Below are 13,395 nucleotides of genomic sequence, written 5' to 3' on the forward strand. Positions count from 1 at the left end.
CCAAAACTACCAAGTTATTATGAAATACCTGACTGTTAGGGAGTAATAGTCTCAAGCATCCTGTGAAATCACGGCACCTGGTGTGCTGTCATTTTCAAGAAAAGTGGAATATTGTATCAATTTCCACCGATGGTCGGCCCTGTTTGAGAGAGAAGCCCGACTTTCTGTCTGTTCTCATCCATAAACTGTTGCCGTATACCTAGATGTAGAACAAAAAGATATTCCAATAGCTTATTTTCCCACGTGCTGAATCTCTTTGGAATTTCTTGCCTGGTGCTTATTTCCCTCCAACCTGTGATCTGTCCTGATTCAAGAGGAGTGTGGAGTGCTGGGGCCTCGTGGTTAAGGGCGTTGGATTCGCGGTCTGCGGTAAAGCTGCAGGTTGTGGGTTCGAGTCCAGCCTGGGGTCATGGTGTGTGTGCCCTTGGGCAAGGCACTTTGTCACTCATTGCTTCTCCCCACCCAGGAGTTATAGGCTATCAGCTTTGGTCCAAAAAATGGGCCACCGGTACCAGACGATCGAAAAGAGCAATGCTCATAGCGATTTTTTGAAAGGCACATCTAGAGTTGGAGAATGTGTGATAGCTTTGCAGTGTGAGTGGTGGCAGTGTTATCACTTTTGATTTATGTTTTCAAAATTGCCGTCAATATACTTGAACCGGATAAATTATATGTGGTAACAAGCATGTTTTGGCTGCCATTTATAAAAAAAGAAAAAAAAGGGATAGCACCCAAAAAGCTGCCACCGCTGCAATGCTGTCACATATTTTCTGACTAGAGGGGTGCATACCTTGCCAAAAATCACAATGAGCATTAATTCCCTCATTTGATACTGACCAAACCCCCACACTGATGGCTTATAAGTGGGTGCCTATGAGGGCAGAGATGGTGGGGTTGATTTAGCTGCTTTGCTCCGACTTGTAGCCCTGTATATCTGGAGTGGCTTGTAGCCTTGTTCAGGGCAAATAGGCATAAAAAACAAGTCTAAAACCCGGATGGGGATCTTTCTGTGCCTCCTAGACCACTGTTTTGGTGGGAACACTTGGTTTTACCATGATTTAATTGGAGTGGGTTTCGTTTCTCTTGTTTTGCAGATTTTTGTGCTCATTCAGAGTGAGAAGATCAAGAATGACTACACGTGTCTCTGGTTGGCAAGATGCTGTGAGTATTACCGTCAATTGTGAATGACGTTTCCTCTTCCAACTTCCAAGTTGCTAATTATGGGAATGAATCCACCTGTTAAGCCTCAACTCATAATGTATTGACCACTCACAATTGTGACTGCACAACCAAATGTCCAATTAAAGTCACGACACGTCGCGTGCATGCATTTCATGTACTGCTGGAAAATCCAGAGTGGCATTAGGGAGATGCACATGTTGCCCATGTGTGAGGTAGACTGAAGGGTCTCTAACAATGACATAACCAGCATGCAATCATCGCCCTGATCGTATATTAAGGACGTGACTTTGCGTTTCATTTTGTAAACATTAAGCAAATATTTTCAGAACCGTTTTAAACGTTTAGCCATTGACAGTGGCTTTTGCCTACCCATTATGTCTGATCTGCAGACCGGCGTGATTGACATGATAAATCAACAATGGTTGACATAGTAAATAGCAGGCAGTCGTTGATAAAGTAAAAATGTAACTACGTGTTCCCCAAATGTAATCAAGTACTACGGTGTTTCTAAGGTTTTGTAAATTAAGTAGGTTTGAAAACAACGTTAATTATTGGTGCTATGTGTGGTTATCTCCAAGGAAGATTGCGTGAACGGAGGTCCCTTTTTTATAATTCTGGTTTTGCCTACATGTTTTGAGAAATTTGTAAACGGAGTTAAAAGTTTTTTGTTTTGAACGTTTAAACATCACATCTTAGTCGTACATTTGCCATGTTGGATTTGTTCTATCACATTTCAAGCAGATTGTACGACAGAAATTTGCCACATTGAACATCCCACTTGCACCCCAAATATTGTACACAGTTACACTGAGCATTGCTGGCCGAAAATTGCTGAAACGAGCATCCACTGAACCGAACCATCTTGTGTGGACCCCAATGTGTTTTCTTACAGCAGTATCCTATGTATTTATAACCTTTCTTTGTGTGTTTTCGTTGTTCAGACATCGTGAATCGTAAGGCCAGACTAGCCTGGGAGTTGTACCTTAAGATGGAGACGTCTGGCGAATCGTTCAGCCTGCTGTAGCTCATTGCCAACGACGGCTACAAGGTAAAACATCATCCCCTATTTTTGTCCGTTGTATGTTTGGTCAAGATTTTGGCATTAGCCCCAAATTAGTATCCAGTCACTCAATCTCAACCTGCAACCGATTTCACAAAACACATTTGTCACTTCGTCCAAACGCAAATCGTAGAGGAGACATAAATCTAAATATAACGCATGTGTAGAAAAGAATGCAGTATCCAGACGCTACTTCAGCAGTTGTGTACAAAGTCTATGAAGATCGAGTCAAGAAAACTTTCCAAGTATTTCTGAACAAAATTGGAAGTGTTTCTCAGTCCCAGATTCATGTTTGTGAAACATTTTTGCAATAACTCATCTTTATTGAGATGATGTGTGAAGACAAAAGTGGCGTCTGATTGCAACATTGTTTTCACTTGTAAAATCAACGATAATACGAATCCCCGTCAAAAAGAAAAAAAAATGATTCGTTGCACATTTACCACTTTGTGTCATTAGCTTGAATAATGAAGGATGCACTTTTGTGTCGCAAACTTTGGTAAGCATGTAGAGGGCATCATAAAATATTAGAATAGCCAAAAATCCCAAACTGCTTAAAATATTGATTTGGGACAAATTCATCACTTTGTCAACACGGTGGCGAAATGATCGAAAAAATTCAAGCTTTTCATTCGAAATTCTGATAAATTTTTGCTCAACCTCAAAATATAATTGTCACAGCTTCTTCCCGATTCTCAACTTTTCTGTCGGTAGATGGCCAGTTCTACTATGCAGCCAAGGCTTTCGATGTCCTGGAAAGATTGGACCCCAATCCTGAATACTGGGAAGGCAAGCGAGGGGCGTGCGTGGGCGTATTCCAGCAGATCATAGCTGGTCATGAACCAAGGTGGGTGTCATCTCTGTCAATCAGCAGTGCACACTGACCAATTAGATCTCAACCTTTGGTCAGGTGACCACACTACATCTATCAAACAGTGTGCACTGACATATCACTCCGGTGCTCTACCAACTGAGCTATCCAGCCCAATGTTGGCGGTTCCCTAATTGTCAATGTCTCTGTCAAAGGGGCGCTAGTCAGAAGCCCTCAACCCGCATATGCCATGCAGCCAGGGATCACGCCCAACGTCACGATGCAGACCTGGCAAATATCAAACGGGGATCACTCAGAGAGGATACGGCTTTTTATTACAAATCTTCATGAATACTTTTCAACTTCTTAGCCCTCTAGTTCAACTTCATTTATCTTTATGGATTTTTCCTTTTTCCCCCAATACTCTATAAACAGCTTTCATTTTCACTATTAGGTTTTGCCCTTCAATGACGTAAAAACACTGCTTACTCAGTTTGTTACCTCCCGAGTGAAAGTTGGAAAAAATCACTCGGTTGGGACTCGAACCTATGACCTCCTGCTTTCTAGTGCAGTAGTCTTACCACTGGACCACCGAGCAAAAAGGGATTGGTTGGCTGGCCAGCTAGACAGATCCCGTAAGCTCGATGGTCGAGTCGTGGGTTCGAATCCCACCCAAGTGATTATTTTTCCAACTTTCACTCGGGAGGTAACACACTGAGTATACAGTGTTTATTCATCTTTGAAGGGCAAATCCTAATATTGATTTACATCGCCCCGACGCAAAGTCCATCTTGTTAATAGCTTTCATTTTCATGTGCACAAAACCCAGTGAAGTTCAAGCCACTAGATTTTTGTCATTTTTTTCCCTCTACAGAGGAACACTGCAAGACATCCTCCAAATCTTGCACAACACCGGTAACCCACAGGTGGAATACACCATCCGTGTCATGAAGAAGTGGGCCAAGGACAACAGGGTACCAGTTTCCTGAGGTGGTCCATATCCTATAGTCTTGAGATTGTTTAAATTTGTACATTCCAAAAACCCCTGCTTGCAAAGGGATTTTCCAAAAATAAAATAATGGAACGATACTGTTGATTAAGAGTGATTTAATTATTCTTGACGCATGGGAAATTTGCCTTGAAATATTTCTCTGTTTAGCTTTGGCAAGATAGTTATGCAGGAGAAAAAAACAACAGTTCTGGAGAGAGGCTGGTTTCTCATGGCATAAACAAAGTAGGCTTGCCTAGTTAAGCTGGACTCTGTGACTCAGTCAGTGACTTGGTCAGTGACTCAGTCAACAACTCAGTGACTCATTCAGCGACTCCATGATTCAGTCAGATTCAGTCAGTGACTCAGTCAGTGACTCGTCAGTGATTTGGTCAGTGACTCGGTTAGTGAATCACTCAGTGACTCATTGAGCGACTCAGTGGCTCAGTCATCTACTCCGTGACTAGGTCAGTGTCTCAGTAAGTGACTCGGTCAGTGACTCTCTCAGTGACTCAGTCAGTCAGTGGCTCATTCAGTAACTCAATGACTCGGTCAGTCAGTACGTGACTAATAGTGACTGACTCGATACTCAGATCAGTCAGACAGTTGAAGTCAGGTAGCATTGAAATGTTCATATCATAATTATAGGTTCTCGTCATAAATGTTGCTTAGGACAACTCTGCAAGTTTGTTTTCTTGGAGTTTCTGGGGCCTGTTTAGAGACAAGCCAACGGCATGAGAATGGGCCAGGAATGGTTATTCAAGGAGGGGGGTAGTCATCTGTACGTAATGTAATTATACTAATTAATGGTTTATATTGATATGAATATACATGTATAAGTTTTCAGAGCACGTTTGTCAGGTAATTAGGGTGTAAGGTCCAGAAGGCATGAAACAAATTGAAGATGAGTGATTTGAACTGAGCCTAATTTCATAGCGCTGCTAAGCACACAATTTCTGCCACACTCTAAAAAAGCATTAGTCAGATTTGACTAGAAACCAGTCAAATTTGACTAGCCATTCAGGGTCAGCTGGGTGCAACTGAAAATCAGTCAATCTGACTAGATTTTTCCAGTCAGTATTATTGACTTTGGAAAAGTAGTTATGCAAATAACTGAAATTGGAGTCGAACCCAACTACGTTTCTAGTCATAGTATTGAACTTTGCATGTTTAACTAAATTCCTATTCAATTTCCAATAACTGGGAAAACTAGTCAATATTTTGACTAAGTTGTTTTTAGAGTGCAGCAGGAGCCTCTCCGTCTATCTATCACATTGTCAATACTATATTTTTTTCATGTACAATATTGGGACAGAATGTTGCAACCTGATGCTGCTTTTTCTTCATTTCATCTCAATAAGGTCATTCATTTCAAAAATGATGATAAGACATGAATCTGGGACTGGGAAATACTTAAGAGAAAAATTTCTTGACGCTCCATAGACTTTGCACACAACCGCTGAAGTGGCGTCAGGTTGCAACATTCTTTTCCAATATTGTGTGATATTCTGACTTCATTTCTTTATTTCATCTGTAAAAACATTAAATGTTTACTGCCTTTCTTTAAAGGGAAGATACAACATTTGCAAACATCACAAAACGAAATGATCAAATTATCGCAAAATACCTTACTGGATTGTTGGGGAATGACAGTCTAAAGCATCCTGTGAAATCGTGGCTCCTGATGTGCTGACATTTTTAAGAAAAATTGTACTTTTCCAACGCTGGTCGGCCGACCAGCATTGGAGAAAACTGGCTATTTTTCAAAAATTGCTCCGAATTTTTCATAATTAGTTATTCCGCATTTTCTTTGCAATTGATTACACACCTGTGAAGAGGTACAAGTCTGCTAGACTGATTCTCTGACCTTACAATTCCCCAAAGTCTATTAATTGCTCCGTTTTATCTTATAAGTGGGGTCACCAGACTGCAAATACATGTCTGGTTTTCTTGGCTTTTCCAGCATCTACAAGCCCAAATGCGAAAAAGGTCATTTTAACAATATTTGCTATAACATACTAATCCTCCAAATCCATTTATTTCTGAAAATTGCAGCAAAAGCAAATGTTGTACATTCCCTTCAAGTCCGATAAATCTTATCTTGCAGTGTAAATATTGTGTAGGTGAATTTTAAAAGTAAATGTTACTTAAAAGATTGTTGAAATGCTGTGCATAGTTCTTTGTATAAAGAGATATTAAATCATCACAATAAATAAAAGTGAAAAAAATACCTGTTTGTTATTGGTTTGTTTGTTTTCTTGGTAGTTTGTTTGTGATTCTGAAAACAAAACTTAATTCAATTTATTTAAAAGATAAGTTTAGTAAATTTATGTTTGGGCATGGGGCTATAAAAAGTTGGGAAGGTAAAAAAAAAGAATAATATAATTTCAATTTGTTTAAAAGTAAGCTCAGTGAATTCATTTTTGGGAAAGAAAAAAAGTGAAGACAATAAAACAACAATACTATGGTGGGACTCGAACCTAAGTCGCCAGATTGGGAGTCCTACGCCGGTCCAGCAGACCATAGTCGCACTTAAACAAAGCGTCAGTTCTGCTATATCATACCGTAAGATAGGCTTATCGTGGCTTTTCACGTTGACGCCCATGCATGCTTATAGACGTAAAACACAGTCTGAAGATGTAAAACATTCGTTAGATTTTTGGTGTAGCTGTTCTAATTGATCTAAATTTAATTGAAAAAGGGTGAGGGGTGTCAACTGAACTAAAATTGTAGACTTCAATGAAATAAAACGCTTACAATCCTTGGTTTCAGTACGAAACACACGTGTTCAACGGATGCAGAGAAGCCTATTTCTTTTGTTAAATTCCTTTGTTGAATCTGGCGTTAACAATAAAATGTTTCCATTGAGGGAAAAGGATTAAACGCCGCGATCATTTTTCACGCTTGAGTGCATCTGAATGGGGAATATTGAAGCGGAAAATCACGATTTACAGCACTTAGGCAGCACTTTATCCCACTTAATGATACTTTTTGAAGAGGAAATTGCATACTGAATACATCTATAGTTTTAAAATGCAAAAATTCGCCGTATTTAAAAAGTCGACGAAATTTTTTTGGAAAAATTTCACCAAAACTTTCCTAATCCTATCGTAGGCGGCGCTATATATATTTCATTCTCAGTGCGCGCATTGTTAGCGCGATAGCCGCCGCCCGATCGGTGTATCACCCGTTTACCCAATCTTATTTTAGCATCACAATTTCAATTTATCTCACGAATAAAAGTTGAATAGGTCTACAACTAAAACAATAGATAATTAAGGTCAGTGAAAAAAATGCAATCCGAATAAAAGTCAACTTTAATGGAACAAAAGAGACGCGTATAAGGATATTAATAAAAGGGCCCCGGTATACACATGAGCAAGAGGGAGGCGGGATTTTTTTTGTCGTGTGAGATGGGGGGGGGGGGAACAAGCGAAATATATTTATTGAAAGTCGTAAGTGGAGAAATGTTTTTTAAATAAAAGGGCTATAAACTGTACATGTATACAAAACAGGCAGCCAGCCCCGCCCCCATCCCCTTGCGATGCCATACACACACGCTAATGCGCTGGCCAACTCTGGATACGGTGCACGTGCGAGAATTAAATATATATAGCGCCGCCTACGTTAGGATGAGGAAAGTTTTGGTTAAATTTTTCCTAAAAAAATTACCTTGACTTTTTTAATACGGCGAATTTTTGAATTTTGAAAATACAGTTGTATTCAGTATGCAATTTCCTCTCCAAAAAGTATCATTATGTGGGATAAAATGATGCCTAAGTGCTGTAATTCGTGATTTTCCGCTTCAATATTCCCCATTCAGAGGCACTCAAGCGTGAAAAAAGATCGCGGCGTTTAATCCTTTCGCCTCAATGGAAACATTTTATTGTTAACTCCAGATTCAACAAAGGAATTTAACAAAAGAAATAGGCTTCTCTGCATCCGTTGAACACGTGTGTTTCGTACTGAAACCGAGGATTGTACGAGTTTTATTTCATTGAATTTCAGGATTTTACTTCAGTTGTCACCCTTTCCCTTTTCTAATTAAATTTAGATCAATTAGAACAGCTACACCCAAAATCAAACGAATGTTTTACATCGTCAGACTGTGTTGTACGTCTAAGTGTGCATGGGCGTCAACGTGAAAAGCCACGATAAGCCTATCTTACAGTTAATTAAGTAGAACTGGTTGAGCATTTGAGCGCGTTAATGGTCTTGTGGACTGGCGTAGGACTCCCAATCAGGCGACTCAGGTTCGAGTCCCACATTATTTTATTGCTACTTAATTTTCTTCCCTTTTTTTACATTCCCGAGACATAAATTGACTGAACTTATGTTAGAAAAATTGAAGTGTTGTTTTCAGAATCAAATAGAATAAAAAATATAAAATATTCTTTTTTTATATTGTTTATTCCTCCATGATTGGATCAAGAAATTCAAAACTATGGGAGAGACAAGTTTGGAAATAACACAGTGTTTCCTGAAAAGCAGTTAAAATTTTATTTCTTTCAACTCCAAAGTAACAGTCTATATGAATTTAACTTAACACAGAGTTATCACTGACTATGGTATTCTCGAACTAGTTGCAGAGCATTTTGTTACACAAAATAAAACAATCATATTTAACCAAAACATTTCACGCATGTCAGTACTGCATGCGTACAGTTTTACAAACAAATGATAAGGACTAGTAACTGGGTTTTGGCATTAAAGATGACTCATTGTCCAAAATCAAGTATTTTTTTCAAAATCAAAAAAATATATAATTAATATTCTCCGGAAATGTAGTGTGTTAAAGCGCTCAAGATACTGGCGATCTAGAGTCAACTTTCATGACAAAAAGCAATGCAATCGGTTTCGAGAAGATAACTCAAGAAGTACTTGGTGCATTAATTTGAAATATTGCATAACGATTCAACCTGATATATGTATCAAATCTCTTGAATTTGGATATCAATTGTTGACCAATAATAAAAATATACACAAGACAATGTGGCATGTAAGCGCGCAAAATACAAGGCGAATTTGAGTCAATATGTTTATGGAACAAAAACAACACACTCGTTGTTGAGACGACTTTTCAAGAAATGCTTGTTGTATTGGACTGAAATCAAATCTCCTGATAAGTTATCATACACAACACATCACTTGCGAATTTGGAGAGAAACCGTCAAAAATATAATTAATATACTCCGGAAATGTAGTGTGTTAAAGAACTAGCTAGCTACAAATAACTGGAGATTTTAGTCAACTTTCATGACACAAAAACAACTCGGTTTCCAGAAGATAACTCAAGAAATACATATTTGCATGAAATCGACATTTAATAAATTGATTAAACATACAGATGATTGAACAAATCTGTTGAATTTAGTGAGGAATCATCAAACCGAGAGCGTTTTTGTGTCATGAAGTTGAGGCATGGTTTTTCGTGTTGACAATACTTTTGTACTTACGTACACAGTACAGTGGTGACCAATAGCGCGCCCTCTTGTGAAAGAAAAATGAAAATGACATAAATTGGCGGGATTTTCTCCATGTTTCCCCAGTACATTATTTTGGTTATATTGTTTTTATTGTCGGACGATCCCACTCCAAATTCAACAGATTTGTGATATATGTTACCTTTAATCACAATACGAAATATCGATTCAATGCAACACGCATTTCTTGAGTTATCGTCTGGAAAACGAGTGTGTTGTTTTTGAACTATGAAAGTTGCATTCCTGCTTTCAGTTTAAAGACAGAACATTCTTTACGATGGTGACCACTATTTGTGTAGCGCGCCCTCTCTTGAAAGAAAATTAAGTTTAGTTAAATTTGGCAGATTTGTCTCCGTTTTTGACATAAATCGCTAAAATAAATTCTAATCTTAGAATTAAGTGTAGAAATTGAGTATTTTTGTGTTGATTTACGCTGGTCGTCTCACCGAAAGTTCATTATTTTCGTTTGCAGATATTTCATTTTATTGGCCTTGTTTCAGTAAAAAAAAGAATCAGTTTAACCCCTAGCATTTGCTTTTGTTTATAATTTTGGGTAAAAACGGGAATAGTGAAACTTGGGACTTTCCACAAGTTTGAATTTGGTGTTAAAATAAACAAACTGAGGTTATGATCTTCGTTCATAAATGGAAATACATGTAGGTTATTTCAATTTCACTGGAAGGCAACGATCCCACCCAGCAAAAATAATAAACTGATCCACTTAAACCCCGCCCCATGATATTCTGACCAATCACAGCCGTGATTTAATGTGGTCTGACACGCGTGCATTTGCGTACGACGCGCGCGTCTTGAACACGCATTGCAGCATTGGTTGAGTGGGTCACGCGTTGCTGATGCTCACGTGGCAGTGGGCGCGGCTTAATGACTCGGTTTGCTACATCCACGATCACCATTTACAAAGGAATTTATTTCCATTCTTAAATACGATTTGAAATTCAGAACATAAAGGGATTTCTCTCCTTTGAATTGATTCACAAAATTTAATCAATTTTCAAGTGAAGAAACCCAATAATTTTCAATATTATACAACAAATTAAAATCAATAATTAAAATAACAACATGAAAATGTTTCCAGATGGTTCTCTCTGAAACCTTCGCATTTTTACATGTGCTTCCAAAACCCATTCAAATCCAACAGGGTGCAGTTGACCAATGAACTGACTAGGAAGTCGAGAACCAGTGTTAGCGACTACAAGAGTCCTCCAAAACCAGCGTCAAATTGCGACGAGCCAATCCATGTACAACATGAAAACAAAATCTGGACAATTCCTTTGCTTAATTTTCATTTTCATATTAGGGTCACATCAAATGAAAAGATAAATAAAATAAAAACATGAAAAAGAAGTAGTCAACAAAATACTAAAATGAAACATAAACACTCAAATTAGTCGACCACACATTAATTTCTAATCATTGGATTCTCATTGTTTCAAGTCACTATGTAACATTTTTGATGTAAGAGACAATACATGTAAAGTACACATGTATAAAATTATTTACTACGTAACCGCGCTGACAATTATATGAATCTTCGAGAATGAACAATTGGACATGTTTACAAAGAAGATTTAACTGTCACTGAAATTATTATTGGAACCCAACAAATCTCAACAGATTTTTGTTGAAGGACACATTAGGGTCTAGCATCCAGCTGCTGGCCATATGCTGTGTCCTTGGGCAAACCACTTTACCCCACTTGCCTCTCTCCACCCAGGAGTATAAATGGTTCCAGCATTAGCTGGGGAGTAACCTGCGATGGACTGGCATCTCATCCAGGGGGAGTAGAAATATTCTCGTTTCATGCTACTGAAACTGGAGATAAATGCCAGCCTGATGGGCCACATTGGCTTGTGACAGACTGAACTTACATCAAGGTACATGCATCATGGGTAGTTATGCATAATTGTTAGGAACTTACAAGTTAGGGATCTCTTATACACGCACACCTTGCAGAAAAACTGCAAAAACATTCTTACTTTTAAGTTCGACAAATCACTCTGTCGCCCACTAAAAGTAGGCAACAGATCATTCAGAGTGAAAAAAAATACACTTAGATTGAAAAAAAAAGTTTGAATAGATTTTTCTCTGTCAGAGTCTCAGGTGTAAAGAAAAGAAGAAATTTCACTCCGAGAGAAATATGGGAAAGAATGTTGCATCCTGACGTCATTTTTCCATCATATATTATCTCAATGAATCAGTCACTGCAAAAATGTCCAAAAGACATGAATCTGGGACTGAGAAACATGAGCCCAATTTTGTTAGAAAGTGGTCTTAGACTCTCCATAGACTTTGTGCATAGCCAAAGAAGTAGCGTCTGGATACTGCATTCTTTCCAAAAGCGTACCATTACTACTACCTTGGGTTTTAATCTCGGGTTTAACACGTTTTCTCACAAATGCCATCCAGAAAAGGAAAAATAGGGATTGATTTCCCTACTGCCTTTATACATTGAGTGTCAACTGTACATAAAGTTCAGGGATATAACTACACAAGTAAACAAAAAAAGATACTAGTAAAATAAAGACCATCAATCTCGACTTGAGACAGTTTTAGCTTCAACGCAAAATATAAAGTACTTTTCTTATTAAGACAAACATATCAATGCAAGATTGAACTGGCAACTCTCAAATGAAATGCCCAAAGTTCAACCCTGTCTAGTCGACACAAAAGTTTGCTCTATAATCTCTGAAATCTGGACATCTATGATAACTTTTCCACTCTTTTCCCTATCAGACATTGTAGTGTGAACCATTCTCCACAGCTAAGTTCTGTACAAAAATAGGTTATTTATTTATATATGATACATAAACTACGTCTACCGAAACAGAAAACAATTCTAATTTTCTCTACGATTGAAAAAGACAAACACCACAATGATCAGTTGCTTGTTAAGATTTCCATTATAAAATAGATAAAAGGTACGCAAGAATTATTTTAGCTCCATTTATACATAATATTCGAGTAATGTAACATTCGGTATTTGTATCATTATTATATAATGAATTACAATATCAAGAAATTATTCTTAAATTGTTCAGTTCCTGTGTGTTAGGGAGCGTCTTTAAAATTGGAATAATTAGCCATGTCTGAATTACTGGGCTACGACTACGGCTTGATATTACACATGAGCCATAGCTGAGTAATTCAGACACGGCTATCCTTGTTCTGTATCAAACAAATTACATGTCAATGGAAATGCTAGTTCCTGATGGCAACCTAGTATTTTCCCAATTGTGCTGCAAACGGTACCAGACTACTCTTGAGCAAGCCTTGATCAAGGCTGTGTTCAAATTACTTGACTACGGCTTGCAATCACACACACGTCTATGGAAAGCGGCCGAGGTCACTTCCCATAGACTCCTGTACTTCCTAGCCGTAGCCACGTCTATGGAAAGCGGCCGAGGTCACTTCCCATAGACTCTTGCACTTCCTAGCCGTAGCCACGTCTATGGAAAGCGGCCGAGGTCACTTCCCATAGACTCCTGTACTTCCTAGCCCTAGCCACGTCTATGGAAAGCGGCCGAGGTCACTTCCCATAGACTCCTGTACTTCCTAGCCGTAGCCACGTCTATGGAAAGCGGCCGAGGTCACTTCCCATAGACTCCTGTACTTCCTAGCCCTAGCCACGTCTATGGAAAGCGGCCGAGGTCACTTCCCATAGACTCCTGTACTTCCTAGCCCTAGCCACGTCTATGGAAAGCGGCCGAGGTCACTTCCCATAGACTCCTGTACTTCCTAGCCGTAGCCACGTCTATGGAAAGCGGCCGAGGTCACTTCCCATAGATTCCTGTACTTCCTAGCCGTAGCCACGTCTATGGAAAGCGGCTGAGGTCACTTCCCATAGACTCCT

General features: G+C 38.8%; 1 protein-coding gene across 1 annotated transcript; it reads left to right on the forward strand.

Moving 5' to 3' along the window:
• Positions 1 to 1,741: 1,741 nt before the first annotated feature.
• On the forward strand, positions 1,742 to 4,226 carry LOC119734351 (intraflagellar transport protein 56-like). Its single transcript, XM_038207813.1, has 4 exons — positions 1,742 to 1,769; positions 2,186 to 2,230; positions 2,957 to 3,089; positions 3,928 to 4,226. The coding sequence occupies exons 1-4, from the start codon at positions 1,742 to 1,744 to the stop codon at positions 4,040 to 4,042; spliced, it is 321 nt and encodes a 106-aa protein (XP_038063741.1). The 3' UTR covers positions 4,043 to 4,226.
• Positions 4,227 to 13,395: the final 9,169 nt, after the last annotated feature.

This window comes from Patiria miniata, unplaced genomic scaffold (genome assembly GCF_015706575.1).
Source record: "Patiria miniata isolate m_02_andy unplaced genomic scaffold, ASM1570657v1 HiC_scaffold_10, whole genome shotgun sequence".
Lineage (NCBI taxonomy): Eukaryota > Metazoa > Echinodermata > Asteroidea > Valvatida > Asterinidae > Patiria > Patiria miniata.